A 16,501-nucleotide genomic window follows, 5' to 3' on the forward strand; every position below is an offset into this window, starting at 1 on the left:
TTGTATATTCAATGAACACAGACTTTCCCATTACAGACATAGGAGATGACAGTTGGTGTTCAAAAGATTCTATGGAGATGGGAAGAACTAGAGGCAGAGACAGACATTCTGCTACAAGATCTCCTGAAGCAACAGTTGCATTTCTCCATAGAACTTTATGAGCACTAACTGTCATCTCCTATCTCACAAATGGGGTAATATAAATTCTCTGAAGACAGATTTTAGCCATGAACTTAGAATTTTGAGAAGAAAAGATCAGTTGAGAAGGAGAGCAAAGTAGATTTCTCTAATAAGATATTTAACAATTTCTTATTTCAATGTATACTATTCATTTATGAAAAAAATAAAACAGTTACTCTTTAAGTTAGAACTGCTCCATCTCACGTAAGAGTAATGGCTACCGCTGATAATAATGCCACATGACCGCGGGCGGCACAACTGGAACATCTTTGACATGGAGGAGAGTATTTTTTTGTTAAATTATTTTATATTGGATACTTTGGCATTCAATGAGTTGTGTAAAAATTGTGGCAAAGCAAAGTACAGTGCCTTGATAGAACATTTTATTTTAGCATTTTCTTGTTTGACAGTGTCTGTTTGATTTTAATACTTCTAGAAAGATGCAAACCTGTATGGCACTCATCCTTTCTATATTGCATTTGAAAAAGATGGTTCTGCTCATGGAGTATTTCTGCTTAACAGCAATGCTATGGGTAAGAATGTAATATAAGATAAAAAAAAGTTAATAATTAATAATCTGTGATGATGGAAAGTTCTAATGATGTAAAGTAATACATACAGTATATTCCTTCTGTAATATTTTACATACTAATGACAAACAGTACATTACATTGTACACAAAATATATTTTTTTTAATATGTATCTAGATATCATACTACAACCCGCTCCTGCTTTAACCTGGAGAACTACAGGAGGGATTTTAGATTTTTATGTCTTTCTGGGTCCGGACCCAAAAACAGTTGTCAAGCAATACCAGGATGTCATTGGTAAGGAAAATGTATCCAATTTGTGCGTGATCTGTTTTATTCATGTATTTTTTGCTTGAAATATTTGGTAACAAGTTGCCTGAAGGCAATTTGATTTCAGAAAAAATAAAAAGAGGTTTTTTTTTTGTTGATACAGTAGATGTGTGGTTCAAAAATACAATATCCAAGCTACAGATAAGGATCTTTATTCACTACAGAAACTGTATTAACATTTTAATTGAACTGAGAAATATTAACTAATAGGTTTGACGCTGTGTGTTTTAGGTTATTGTCATGCTGTAATACCAAGCCATGACCCATCTTCAATAATCTTACTGAGGGAAGGAGGTTATTGGACAAAATTTCATGATACATGACCCCGTCCATCCTCTCTTCAATACGGTGCAGTCGTCCTGTCCCCTTTGCAAAAAAGCACTCTCAAACTATGAGATGTTTCCCCCACCATGCTTTACAAATGAGATGGTGTTCTTGGGGTTGTACTCATCCTTCTTTGTCCTCAAAACATGAGGAGTTGAGCTCATACCAAAAAGTTCTATTTTGGTCTCATCTGACCACATGACTTTCTCCCATGGCTCTTCTCGATCATCCAGATGGTCATTTGCGAACAGCACACGGGCCTGGACATGTTCTGGCGTGACCAGAGGGACCTTGCAAGCCCTACAGGATTTTAATCCATGACTGCGTAGTGTGTTACTAATGGTAATGTTTGAGACTGTGGTCCCAGCTTTCGTCAGGTCATTAACCAGGTCATCCCATGTAGTTCTGGGCTGATTCTTGATGTTTTTTTAGAATCATCCTTACCCTATGAGGTGAGACGGTGCATGGAGCCCCAAACCAAGGAAGAATGTCAGTCATCTTGTGTGTCTTCCATTTTCTAATAATTGCACCAACAGTTGTTGCCTTCTCACCAAGCTGCTTGCCTATTGACCTGTAGCCCATCCCAGCCTCGTGCAGGTGCAGGTCAACAATTTGTCCCTGGTGTCCTTAGACAGCTCTTTGGTCTTGCACATTGTAGAGAGGTTGGAGTGTGATTGATTGAGTGTGTGGACAGAGGTCTTTTATAGAGCAAACAATACGCTATAAGGGTAATAGGGCACTTCAAAAAATATTAGAAAAAAACTACAGAGAAAAGAAGAACTGAGCCTTACTGTCCTCTCCATTCTTTGTAGGTGGGAAAACTTGCAAAATTGGCAGTGTATCAAATACGTATTGCATTTTGGTGCAGTCGCCGCACCATCAAAAAGACGCATGCGGCGGCATCCGCATTCATCGGCACGGCCTGCGTACCTAATGCTAAAGATAGGGTACACAGACCGCATGCCGACAGAGGTGGGGCTGACCAGAGGAGGTGCGGCCTTGGGCGGAGCTTCACGGAGGAAGCCCGCAGCCCTCTGCAGCTCCTCCATACCTAGTGTGAAACTAACCTTATTTCCTCCACCGTATGTACATGGGATCGAGGGAGAGTGAGTAGCTCTTGCTCCTCCTTTCTTCTCCTCCTCCCCTCTACATAGAATCTTAACAACAGCAATTGTCATATCTTATCTTCGTAAAACTCTGTCTTCACTGAATACAGATTTTACCTATGAAGTTTGAGAGTGAATTATCTTTCCTGGCAAAAAAAGAAGCAAATACCTCTGATACGTATTATATTGGAAAGTTGCTTATTTTCATCTATAACTACTTTACGACCTTGGACGTATCCATACATCCAGGTTGGCAAGGACTTACGAACTTTGGATATTTGGCTACGTCCTAGCTTTAATGCGGTATTGTGACCACAGTTGCGATGATCACATTAAGGTGCCTACTGAATCTTGCAGCAGGGCACCGGAAGATGTTCTCATGAGGGTAGCACTGTCCCCACAACTGCTATCGCTATGATTTACTTTTCAATTCTGAACAGCCAATCACAGCGATTTCAATTCCAGGTAGTGAAATTGCCTGAAACACCAATGTCCAGCCTATAATCGATGATGTAACCGTCCTGATCATAGACTGGTGTTAGGTAACACCACTTCATGATTAAGGGTGCGCAGCCACCTGAAATGCGTCAATGTCGCATATCATGTAACTGTCAACGCTGATGTTGTTTTACCCTCTGCTGAGCACTTTTTGTGAATAAAGAAAGAAGTTTGTTCCCAAGTTCGCTGAGCAGGATTTCTCGTTTTGATTGTTCCACGACTTGACACAGCGTTCCCCATGCTCTGAACACCAAAAGATGTCTACTACAGTGAGCTCGACTTTTTCTATTTCAACACCAGCGTCACCAGACCCAGCACTGATTGGGACGATCGGCGCCATCATCTGATTACACCAATCAGAATGTGCAGAAACGCAATGGGAACTTCAAGTGATCGCTCTGTACTTCCTCATTCTAGCTTCAAGATGTGTGCAGAGCGGTTACTTAGATGTTCTGCTACCAGATCTGCTGGCATTTGTGGTGCCACAGACACATTTTTGCCTGTGCTATCACTGCTGCTGGTGTTCTTGTAAGAAGAAGGAAGAGAATAGACATGCTTGATTTCTCATCCGTTTCTGATCCTAGCTTTTTCTTAAACCATCCCAATCCCACTGTTTTCCCTTTTCCCTTTCTCCCCTAAACCCTTCCCCAACCCTCCTTCTGAAGATGAGCATTGAACAGTAATTGATCGCTCGATTTTTGGCAGTTTTTTTGTTTGTGGGTCCTGTGCTGCACCCAAATCACTGATCTGCACCCGTACTCTGTTTTCCAGGACTCTTTGTTTCCCTGTCTAATTTTTTCTCTCCTTCTCATTTATCATGACTAGAGATGAGCGACTTTGCCTTTTTTCGGGTTTCATGAAACCCGACTTTCTCAAAAGTCGGGTCGAACCAAATCGGCCGATTATCGTGGAAAGTCGAAGGCCGACTGAAACACGAAACCCAATGCAAGTCAATGGGGAACCAAGGTCGGCAGGGAGTGGAGGACAGGAAACACACCTACAGTGCCCATTTTAATGCCAAAAACATCAATTCTTATTACTTAAGTTTGTCAACCTTAATTTAGTTTATAATAATAGTTAGGCATTGGAAACTGGGTGTTATTTGGCTAAAGTTGTGGGGGGGGTAGGGCTGGCTCCCGATTTTTGTGGGCCCAGGGCCAAAGAGTGTCAATGGGCTTCTTTAACACATGCCACAATTCATGATCCTCTGATACGGCAGAGATATAGCAGTATAGTACAATGAAAAATACTTCACTTCTTACATCTCATGACTGATATCCATTTTAAATTCTCCAATAGCTCCAAAAACGGACAGTATATTACTCCGTACAGTATTATGGCCACCGCATAGTGCGCTATACAGAGTAATGAGGCCCATATATTTCTCCATACAGAGTCATTGGTCCCATATAATGTTTGAAACAGTATATGATGAGCTTCACATAATGCTACAGTATATGTTGGTCCCCATGAATGAAGCTCCACTGTGTTATGGGCCCAAATAATGCTCCATATATAATGGGCCTCATTTCTAATGCTCCAGTGCATAAAGGGCCCTGTAAATGCTGCTCCAGTGTCTGATGTCCACCTTTGGAATGCTCCAGAATATGGTGGGCCTCATATATCATTCTCCAGAGTATAGTGCTCCCCAAAAATAGCTGTCCCAATATTGAAAACAATTAAATAAGTCTCCTCGCTAGGGAATCCCTGTACTAGTCTGGACTCCTCCTCGTCCCCATCTTCCATCTCACTGCACTTGGACTGTTTAGACAGAGGGCGTACAGACGTGATGTCATCGCGCTCTCTGACCAGAATGTCACTGTCAGGAAACGCAGAAGACGTCACGGCGCTGGAGCAGGGAGAGGTAAGTATTTCAACTTTGCAAGTGCTGTGATCCTGAGCAAGCAGGGGGGCCCACTCGTTGGCGTCGGCACTGGCACAGGGCCCCTCATAGTACGCCGGTGTGTCTGACGGCGGGTGTGCACCCCCACCGTCAGAGTCACTTGATTCTACTATGAGGGACCTTGTGCCAGTGCTGTTGCCAAAGAGTATGCCCACCCACCTGTTCAGGGCAATGGCACTCACACGGGTGCGTGCGCCAGGTGGTGACCCCGGCCCTGTGGGGGGAGGCAGCCCAGTTAGGTGGAAAAATTGGCATATGTTGATGTTGGACATTCAGCAGCTGCAAATGGAGTAATTGGAGAAGTCTGCGGAAGAGGAGGACAAAAGCAAGTCATTTTTCTGGCAGCCTACGTGTCAGCAGGGGAGGGTGGGACAGAATCCTTTGAAACCCATGCATGGTTCATTTTAATGAAGGTTAGATCATCAACATTTTGGGTCAACAGACGGGTCCTTTTTTCTGTCAGGATTGATCCAGCAGCACGGAAGACTCGTTCAGATAACACTCTAGCAGCAGGGCAAGCGAGCTCCTGTAAGGCATATTGTGCCAATTCAGGCCAGGTGTGAAGTTTACTGGCCCAATAGTCAAAGGGGAATGACCGGTGAGGGAGAACATTGATATGGGACGAGAAGTAGTTTGTTACCATAGTTGACAACTGCTGTCTCCTGTCACTTTTGATCGATGCAGTATTACCAGTTGTGTGAGCGGTACTTGAAAAATCTGTCCACAACATGGTCATGAAACCCCTGTGTCCAACGCCACTTCATCTGTGGGCACCACGAACATCTCTTCCATGTTGCCCCCTACGGCTCGTTGGAAAAACATCACTGCCACTGTGTGCTGGGAATGCCTCAAACAAACGGTTTACCAGAGTTGCTTGTTTGTTAGCCATTATTAGCTCTAGGTTTTCCTGTGGCATGATGTTTTGGAATTTGCCTTTATAGCGTGGATCCAGGATGCTGGCCAACCAGTAGTCGTCATCGTTCATCATTTTGGCAATGCGGGGGTCCCTTTTTAGGATCTGCAAGGCATAATCAGACACGTGGGCCAATGTTCCAGGTGTCAATGATGCACTGCGATTGCTGGGTGAAGGAGCACTTTCTGGCAAATCCACATGCCTCCAGTCACGCACAAACCCTGTACCTGACCTTGACACGCCAACATTTTTTCTTGCCCCCTGAGAAGCATCCTCCTCCCCAAAATAATCATCCCCATCATCATCCTCCTCTTCCTCTTCTTCCTCCACCTCGTCCACGACACTTCCCTGACCAGACAACGGCTGACTGTCATCAAGGCTTCCCTCCTCCTCTTCCTCCTCAGCTGCAGACGCCTGCTCCTTAATGTGCATCAAAGTTTGCATGAGCAGACGCATAAGTGGGATGCTCATGCTTATGATGGCGTCGTCTGCGCTTACCAGCCATGTGCATTCCTCAAAACACTGAATGACTTTACAGAGGTCTTTCAGCTTCGACCACCGCACACCAGACAACTCCATGTCTGCCTGCAAACTGCCTGCCCGTGTATCCTCCCACAAATGAATTACAGCCTGCCTCTGTTCGCACAGCCTCTGAACCATGTGCAGGGTGGAGTTCCACTTTGTTGCAACGTTGATAATTAGGCGGTGCTTGGGAAGGTGGAGCGATCGCTGCAGCTTCTGCATACGACTGGAGTGTACGGACGCCCGCGGATGTGCGAGCGCAGTCTTCGCACCTTATGGAGCAGGCGTTGTAACTCCGGATAATTATTGAGGAAGCACTGCACCACCAGGTTCAAGGTGTGAGCCAGGCAAGGTATGTGTCTGAGTTTTGAAAGGGCTATGGCTGCCACAAAATTCCGTCCGTTATCACTAACTACCTTGCCTGCCTCAAGATGTAGCCTGCCCAGCCATGACTCAGTTTTTCGCTGCAAGTAGTCGGCCAGTACCTCTGCGGTGTGTCTGTTGTCGCCCAAACACATCATCTTCAACACAGCCTGCTGACGCTTACCACTAGCTGTTCGATAGTGGGACACCTCGTGTGCAACACTGACAGCTGTGGATGGAGGGCTCGTGCGACTGCGCTCTGTGGATGAGCTTTCTCTTCTGGAGGAGGAGGAGGAGGAGGGTCGAACGCCTACAGTCAACTGTTTCCTATACCGTGGGCTAGGCAGCACTGTCCCACCGCCGCTGTCACCTGTGGACCCTGCATCCACCACATTAACCCAGTGCGCAGTGATAGACACGTAATGGCCCTGGCCATGCCTACTGGCCCTGCGTCTGTTGTGAGGTGCACCTTTCCACTCACTGATTGCTTGAGTGCATGGACAATGCGGTCTTTCACATGCACATGGAGGGCTGGGATGGCTTTTCACGAAAAGAAGTGCCGACTGGGTAGGTCATAGCGTGGTACTGCGTAGGCCATGAGCTCGCGGAAAGCTTTGCTTTCAACCAACCGGTAGGGCATCATCTCTAACAAGATTAGTTTGGCAATGTGGGCGTTTAAAGCCAGTGTACGCGGATGAGAGGATGAGTACTTCCTTGTCCTACTCAGAGTCTCTGGTAGGGTGAGCTGGACTTCAGAGCTGCATATGGTGGAACTAGCGGTGGACATGGCGGACTGAGAGAGGGTTGATGATGGTGTTGGTGGTGTTGCTGATGGCCTAGATTCAGTCTTTCGTAGCAATAACATTGTGATTCCATCACTGCTTTGCCCTTGCGACGACACCTCGACATTTGCTGGTGGTGGTGTGCTAACCGGTGGGCTTACAGTGGGGGAAGCGATGTAGCGTTGCTGACTACCTTCATTCAGAGCAGGAGCACATGTGGTACGTGAGGTTGGGTAGCCCGTCCACGCTTGCAAGTGCATGGTGGTAAAATGTCTAAGCATGCAACTGGTATTCAAATTTCTCAGATTTTTCCCTCCGCTAAAGGTCTTTGCGCACTTCTTACAGATAACCTTTGCCTGATCATTAGGATTTTGTTCAAAAAAGTGCCACACTGCACTCTTCCTACTATGACCATCTGGCCAAGCTGTCCTGCAACTCTTTTGGTTTTTGTAACATGTTTTTGGACTGCTACGGTCCTGCCAGATAACAGCTGTTGCGATGTCGTTTCCTGCTGCGGATCCTCCTCCTCCTCTTCTGAGCTATTGGCAGCGGGCACCCTCTTCCCCCAATGGATGCCAATCTGGGTCAACAACTGGGTCATCCATCACCTCTTCTTCAATTTCATGTGCACCTTCCTCTGTGTCACCATGTAAGGTGGTATAGTATGCGGGAAGGGGCACCTGAGTTTCATCAGGGTCTGATTCTGCCTCAGTACACTGTGAGGAGAATTTAGTGCTCTGAATGAATGTACCAGCAGAAAAATCTAGCAGTGGCTGTGCATCAGTGCACTCCATGTCAGATTCATCTTGGACTGGGGAATTCACGATTTGACTTGATAACCCAGGCATGGTTTGTGAAAAGAGCTCCATGGAGTAATCGGTAGTGTGGCCTGCCACATCCTTCACTTTTGGTTGGGGTGAAGGACACAAGGAAAGGTATTGTTCCTTACCAGGAGCCTCCAATGACGACTCAGTGCTTTTATTTTTTTTGAAACTTCAGAAGAGGAGGCGAGAGAGCTGGAGGCTGTGTCAGCAATGTAAGCCAAAACTTGTTCCTGAAGCTCCGGCTTTAAAAGTGGTTTACCTAATCCCAGAAAAGAAAGCCTTCGAGGCCTTGAGGAGCTAGATGATGATGTAGGCTCAACACCTCCTGCCTTAGGTGCTATTGTGCTTTTGCCGCTACCAACAGATGCAGCACACCACCATCGGGACCAGCTGGCAACCCCCGCCCACTTCCATGGCGTCTTCCACCATACTTGCTCATTTTTGTGAAAATGTACCCAAAATACCACCAGCTATATGGTACTGTAAAAGAAGGTAGAAGATGTACCTACTATTGGTGAGAATTTGAATCTCACTAGAGATTTGAGGATGCAAAACTATTGTCTCTGGCCCAGTAGAGATTACACCTCAATGTAACAGGCTGAAATTGGATGGTGAATGACAAGGTGGAGGGTGTCTATAGGATTGGTGAGAATTTGAATCTCACTATAGATTTGAGAACGCTGAACTATTGTCTCTGGCCCAGGAGAGATTACACCTCAATGTAACAGGCTGAAATTGGATGGTGTATGACAAGGTGGAAGGTGTCTATAGGATTGGTGAGAATTTGGATGTCACTAGAGATTTGAGGATGCTGACAATGATGCTCTCAGTCCAAGTATGGACGCAGGCAGCCTAATAAGCAGGACTGCTGCACCTGTGCGCACACAAAAGGGTGGAAAAATGAACGCTTGGTAACTGTGCAGAAAAAAGGAAGAAAAGTATTTTTGCTTTTAAAAAAGCAGTTTGCACAGCAGTGTGCAAACAGCAATACAGCTATTAGGGAGCCTTATAAGGCAGCCTAATAACCAACAGAGCTGATGCACAAAAATAGAGCCTCACCTGTCACTGCACACAAAGTGTTGTGCTGTAAGTGGAAATTGCTAACTGCAGAAGCAGTTTTTTGGTTCTTCTTCCCTGCCTAACGCTCTCCCTACAGAATCAGCAGCAGCAGCAGCTCTCCCTATGCTAAGATCGGCATAAGTAAGATGGCGGTCAGCGTTCACGCCCTTTTATAGCCCCTGTGACGCCACACAAAGCCAGCCAATCACTTGCATGCCCTTCTCAAAGATGGTGGTGACCGATGCCCATGTCATCGCGTTGCCCGCAGTGTGCGTCCTCCATCATTGGCTGAAAAAGGGCGCTGGAAGCATCTCTGAAACGCGACTTTGGCGCTCTGGTCGCCGACCTCGTGGTCGACCTCACGCTATGGTCGGGTTTCGTTTCATGAAACCCGACTTCAGCGAAAGTCGGCGACTTTTGAATATGACCGACCCGTTTTGCTCAACTCTAATCATGACCTCTGTGTGTGCGTCCAGCAACTGCTGAGTTGCTGATCAGTAACGCAGACAACTGCATTCACTTTTGGAAAGGCCTTTTACATCAGTATTTGTAAGACAAAATTTAGAGTGGAACAATCTGAGGAAAAATACAACAGTAGGAACGTGTGCACAATATCTGAATTTTTCACCCACTCTTGATTTTGACTTACAAATACTGATGTAAAATACTGACCCAATATGGAAAGTGTGAACCTGACCTAACAGCGCAAACTTAGGAGAGGGGTAAATACTGGTGCCGAAAAATGTGGTGCTAAATTATTATAAACAGAGTTGTAAAATATTGAATGTCATGAAGGAATAAGTAGGACGACACTCATCATAAGATCTTTTGTTTTATTAGTCTAAAGGTCAAAGAGCATCGGTGTGTTGCAAGCACAAACAGGCAAAGGTTCTTTTGCACTATCTTTTGTGCTTCAGATCAGGCAAGATAAAGTCAGATAGGAAAAATTAGTTTGAAAATGTCATTGCTTGCTACACACGGATCCTGTTTGAACTTGTAGCGTGGCACGGAGCGGGTAGCCGAGGGCAAGGTACTCGTCTCCCTTTACATACCGTCATGCTACATGAAAGGGTCGGTCCTATCCTATATGCTAAAATGGGAGGAGGAATTGGGGGGATAGTTTAAGAGAAATAGGTAGAGTATTATCTTGTATTGGTCACCTAGAACAGTTAAAAAAGATGCATCTTAGGTGGTATAGGTGTCCAAGACAACTAGTACATTATGGGCCAAACCAGACTTCGGCTTGCTGGAGAGGTTGCTGAGATTTGGGATTGTTGAGCCACATGTGGTGGTCCTGTCCAGTGGCAATCGGTTTTTGGAATACTATAAATATGTTGTTAAGAGAGGTGACTGGGATTCAGGTTAACTTGACACCATCAATGGGACTGTTGCATATAGAGACAACTGATTTTCCTTTAGATATCAGGGGTATAGTGTCACATATTCAGTTAGGCTCACCTTTGCAGCTAAATGGAAGGGGATGTCTCTCCCAACATGAGGGAAGTGGTGTAAAAAATCAATAAACATTGTCAATATGAAAAGACTCTGGCGCACTTGTCAGTTACCAAGAAAAAGGTTGATCGAATATGGGAACCGTGGTTATTTAGTCAGAGGTCTGCCCCTTTGCATTGAAGATATATGTCTTTTCATATGCTTTTTCATGTGTCAATATGTTTTCTGTTTTATACATTATGTCAATCTATTTGTACGTGCATTTACGCTTATGTTTCCCTTGTTTAAACCCCTTAGTGACAAAGCCAAACACTTCAACAAATCCCAGTGATTTTGAGATTGTTTTTTCGTGACACATTATACTTTATGATAATGGTAAATTTAGTTCAATATATTTTGTTTTTATTTATAAAAAATATCAGAAATTTGGGAAAAGTGTTAAAAAGTTAGCAATTTTCAAACTTTGAATGATTATCCCTTTAATCCAGATAGTCATACCACACAAAAACATTCATAAATAATATTTTCCACATGCCTGCTTTACATCAGCATCATCTGTAAAATGTTCTTTTATTTTGTTAGCATTTTAGGAGGTTTAAAAATGGAGCAGTAATTTTTCATTTTATCAAGGAAATTTACAAAATTTATTTTTTTAGTGACCTATCCAGGTTTGAAGTGCCTTTGGGGGTCCTATATATTGGAAAACCCCCAAAAGTGACACCATTTTAAAAACAGCACCCTCTGACATATTGAAAACTGCAGTCAGGTAGTTTATTAACTCTTCAGGTGATTTTCAGGAATTAATGCAAAGTGGCATGACAGAAATGAAAATGTGTATTTTTACCACCTAAATGCCACTGACTTCTGAACAGGTTACAACAGCCGTCAGACTCTAAGGCCACTATTTGGGCTTGAATTGCCATGGCAAACATCAGGACCACACAATCAAGATCTCAGGGTGCCGATGAGGATAAAGAGGAAGCCCCCACACTCTGTTAACCATTTATATGATGTTGTCACTATTGACAGCAGCATCTAAGGGTTTAAAAAGATTTGGACAGTGCAAACACTGATCGTGGCTGATGCAGCAAGTTGTCAGCTAAAGTGTACAGCTGACAGCTACTGGATTGTCACCTGTATGGGGATGCTATTCTCTTATATCTCACGTCAGTTAAAAGACATATTGGCGGTCATTAAGGGGTTAAACCCCTACATTGTAGGTGTTGTTGCTTATATGTTTTCTTTTTTGAAAATATGCAATTAAAATTTATTGAAGTAAAAAAAAAAGGTCGGTCCTGGCTGCGTGTGTGGACTTGTGTCATGAGGGCATCACGCCGATGCAGGCTGCCTGTAGCCGATGGTGTGTGTTGGCCATATTTCTACATTTCAATAAAGGACACCATTGTTCACACAGAGTGTTTACTGAACTACAATTTGACAAAGGATTTAAACAAGTTATAGCAGGCACAAAGTGCTATGGTCATTTCCTTTACGGAATGAAGCATTCTTCCTCACACCGTATCCTTTCCCTGTAGTTCTACTCCAGGGCTATGCAGATACACTGTTTCATACACTACATCATCACAAACCAGCTTATTGCCACAGTCCTGATCAGCGAGTCTCTCTACTCAATCAGCGGTTCTACATCCTATTTCTTCCACTAATGGTGCCCTGGATCTACCACTTGGGACCCCCATTGGCCCCTTGAACTCAGCCCGTTACCTTTGGTGCCACAAGCTGAGGAGGTTTGTGACTAGGCATCTTATCCACGGATGTCTTTTCCATAAGGTCACTGTGACTAGTCAGTCACCTCTTCTTTAGGATCTCATTATTCCTGTAGCTTTTCATGAAATTACCCCACTAAAAATAACTTTCATTTAATTTACTTAAAATGGTCAGAATAATAATAATAAAAGAAAAATGACAAAAATAATACACCAAAGGGTATGAATCCCATGTGGAGAAAGTCTATCTTACCCTCTGGATACCCTAAATTTGTAAACCTTTCTGGCTGCGGATTTTGGCATCCTAGGTTGAACGCAATATGCAACCTACTGCTGGATAGCTTAACTAACAGACACACCAATAATACAAAACACCTTTGTACATGAATGGACTAATGTGAAACAGCCTGCATGAGAGTAGATAAATTGGCCACAATTATTCCTGATACCAAAAAACAAATTGATAAAACAATCTAAAAGACTAGCCTACACCAGTGCCAGCTATATAAATATATAATTTTAAGTGTATAGCCCAAAACATCACTTGAACAAAGCCACAGATGTACAATTATCTTAGTGAAGTGGGTGTCAGATTATCATATATTACAGCAACAATGTTTCAATAGACAATAGATTGCCCAATTCATTTCAATAAAATGCCTGACTATCCCTCAAATGTCCCAATAGAAGGACCCTGCCTTGTCGCTGAGGTTGGCCCCCTAATCTAGGTAAAAAAATGGCGACCCCCCCCCTTCACTGATGGCTGGCCCTATATAAATCTAATATGATTCTATACTAGGATTGTCCACAATGGACCAGATATATCAAAATTAGATGTTACTCAAGGCAGAAGGGTATTCAAGACCAAATCCAGACCCTTATATAGCCAGTAAAAATGGTACATATAAGGCAGAATAGCTAAGATATCACAGACCTTAGATATCCATGGTTTTGACCACCAGGCTCGGACTGGCCAATAGGGGAACAGGGGAATCCCTCGGTGGGCCCCTGTGCAGATCTGGGCCCAAATATTTCTCTATGGGCAGTACTTGGCATAATTCACTTGATTCACTTTGTACAGAAAAAAGCAGCATCTCATCATTCATTAACCAAACTAACCAGTTTATAATTATATAGAGTTATAGGTAAATTTGTGAACCAGGGTTGTGTAATATTTGTGTGCAGATGAAAAGTGGGCCCCCAAAGTCAATTTTACTGGTGGGCCCTTGGCACCTCAGTCCGACACTGATGACCACCGATATAGCAACAGTTAGTTTGTTAGTTAGTTGCTAGTGGTTGTAACCATGGATAACTAAGGTCCTGCAATGCCTGCACATGAGGAAAGAGACATAGCGAATCAGAAAAAACTATTCTACATTTCTAATTGGAGGTATATTCTAATATTATTATTAACACACCTATAATATAATAATCTTTATTTTTATATAGCGCTAACATATTCCGCAGCGCTTTACAGTTTTTGCACACACATTATCATCACTGTCCCCGATGGGGCTCACAATCTAAATTCCCTATTAGTATGTCTTTAGAATGTGGGAGGAAACCGGAGTACCCGGAGGAAACCCACGCAAACACGGGGAGAACATACAAACTCCTTGCAGATGTTGTCCTTGGTGGGATTCGAACCCAGGACCCCAGCGCTGCAGCCTTGCAGTGCCGCCCGGTGGCCCGTGGCCCGTGCCACCTACTAATATTGGGATAGGATCTTCGAGATGGGAATACCCCTTTAACTCTATCTTACCCTTATGTCCCTACCTATGGTACAGTCTACTATCTATCTCTGCTACCTATATTATAATGCTGTATCCTATACTATACTAGGTGTATAGTATAGGATACAGCATCATAATATAGGTAGCAGAGATAGATAGTGCACATTACTAACATTACTACATAACCACATGACAATATCTTACAAAGATTTACACATAATACACCTTACACAATACACATGAAGTGATTGGTGTCATCAGGGGTAGGGACGTTACAGCACAGTCCACCGTCCTTACAGAGACTAATAGAACATAAGCTCTTAAGGTGAACGCCGCCCTATTTTTTTTGCTAAAAACTTTCATTAAATATCTAAAGGCTATAAGCCTTTTTTATCATAGGAGTTAAAATGTGGAGTCACCTCAGGAGCTGGTCACTGCTAAAGACTTCAAAAGGCTCAGACGATTTGAAAAAAAAAAAATCAGTGAAACATGTATGTAAATGTATTGTGTTCTAATGTTTGTTGATTCAGTGTTCAGTTTGGTTGCCATTATGGCTCAGGAGAGAAATTTTTCATTTTAGGACAGAATGACTCATACCTTATAACCTTATTCCTTCCTGTGGATAGGAGAAAAAATCTAATAATTCTCATTTCCATCATTCATCTTTTTCATTCGTTAGTTAAACTTGATAGATACATATCTTTTTTTCACTGTATTATTTTCTATGTAATAGATAAAATAATTATGGATTTCATTTTGCATTACAGGGTATCCCTTTATGCCTCCGTTTTGGGGTCTTGGATTCCACCTCTGCCGCTGGGGTTACACTAGCTCTAAAATAACTAGACAAGCTGTGAAAAAAATGAAAGATGCTAAAATACCTCTGGTAACAAATTATAATATTCCATTCTTTAATAATAACGGCATAATATACACATTAGTTTCTACTAAGGTATTGTTGCCCTTTATCCAGCTGTCCACTTTCCTTTCCTCCAGTGTGATGCATATGCATTAGAAGTAGGCCGGAGTCAGATGCAACGTTTAAAAAAATCGGTCCGATTTTGTCATGCGATAATCGCACAACTGTTTTCCGTATGTTGATCCATATGTAATCCTTTTAAAATGCGATGATGCGATTTTCTCGCATCTAAGCATCCGTGTGACATCCATATGGCATCCGTATGATGAGATTTTCTCGCCGGCTTGCAAAAGGGACGTATAATGGATCCCAATGACAGGTTCAAACACAAACGAAAGAATAGATTTATACACATAGAATACATATATATATATTTATATATGTCATTGAGACACATATATGTATATATATATTTATAGTTCATAGACTTCTACATATTATAATAGCCGCTAAATCAATTTTACAATCATTACAGAACCTGACATGAAATGACACATGGTTTACATACAGTAAACCATTTCATTTCATTTATTTTTTATATGTGTTTGCCTAATAATTAGATCATTGTATGTGTGTAAAATTTGGGACATGTAGGTGTTAAATTAACGGATAAATTAGTTGTAAAAAATTGCGTGGGCTCCCGCGGTATTTTCTCTGCCAGAGAGGGAAAGCCAGTGAGTGAGGGCAGATGTTAATAGCCTAATAGCAATTGTTTTTGGCCCCTCCCTGGCTAAAAAAAATCTGCCTCTAGCCACCCCAGAAAAGAGAAAAGGCGCATCATAAGATGCGACTTTTTGGCACTAAGCCTTTCTATTCTCATTGCCTTTAGCGGTGGCTCATGGGTTAATAAAAGAGGTTAATGTCACCTTGCTATTGAAAGGTGACATTAAGCTGTTTTAATAATGGAGAGGTGTCAATAAGACACCTGTTCATTATTAATCCTATAGTAGTAAAGGATTAAAAAAATACACACAGACTTTAATTACAAATTATTTTAATGAAATAATTACACAAAGTTTTTTGACCAAATTTACTATTCTGCTAATCCAACTGAATCCCTTGTTCTCCTATAAAAAAACAAAAACAAAAAACAACAATATCCATACCTCTCCGCCGTTCAGTCAGGTCCCCCGCTACAATCCATCAAAAGGGGTTAACTAGTTTACAACAGGGACTGGTGCTAATGCTACCAGCCCCACTGTAAACTACTGCAGAATGAATGAAATCATATCTGCGCAGGCGCCCTGGCTGATTGGAGATGGACTGATTAGCGTGGGAAAGTTTCTAATATTTTTCCCATGTTCCTGAGTTCACCTCAGGTCAGCCGGGGACTCCGCG

General features: G+C 42.9%; 1 protein-coding gene across 1 annotated transcript in view; it reads left to right on the plus strand.

The window, feature by feature from the left end:
- Positions 1-16,501, plus strand: part of LOC141099955 (lysosomal alpha-glucosidase-like) — a 209,352-nt gene that overhangs the window by 63,352 nt on the left and 129,499 nt on the right. The window contains exons 5-7 of the mRNA XM_073588086.1: positions 617-713; positions 889-1,008; positions 15,012-15,130. Coding sequence (XP_073444187.1) covers positions 617-713; positions 889-1,008; positions 15,012-15,130 — 336 coding nt within the window. The remainder of the gene's footprint in view (positions 1-616; positions 714-888; positions 1,009-15,011; positions 15,131-16,501) is intronic.

The sequence above is a fragment of the Dendrobates tinctorius genome, unplaced genomic scaffold, assembly GCF_039654945.1.
Source record: "Dendrobates tinctorius isolate UK_male_01 unplaced genomic scaffold, ASM3965494v1 ptg000103l, whole genome shotgun sequence".
In the NCBI taxonomy this organism is placed as follows: Eukaryota; Metazoa; Chordata; class Amphibia; order Anura; family Dendrobatidae; genus Dendrobates; species Dendrobates tinctorius.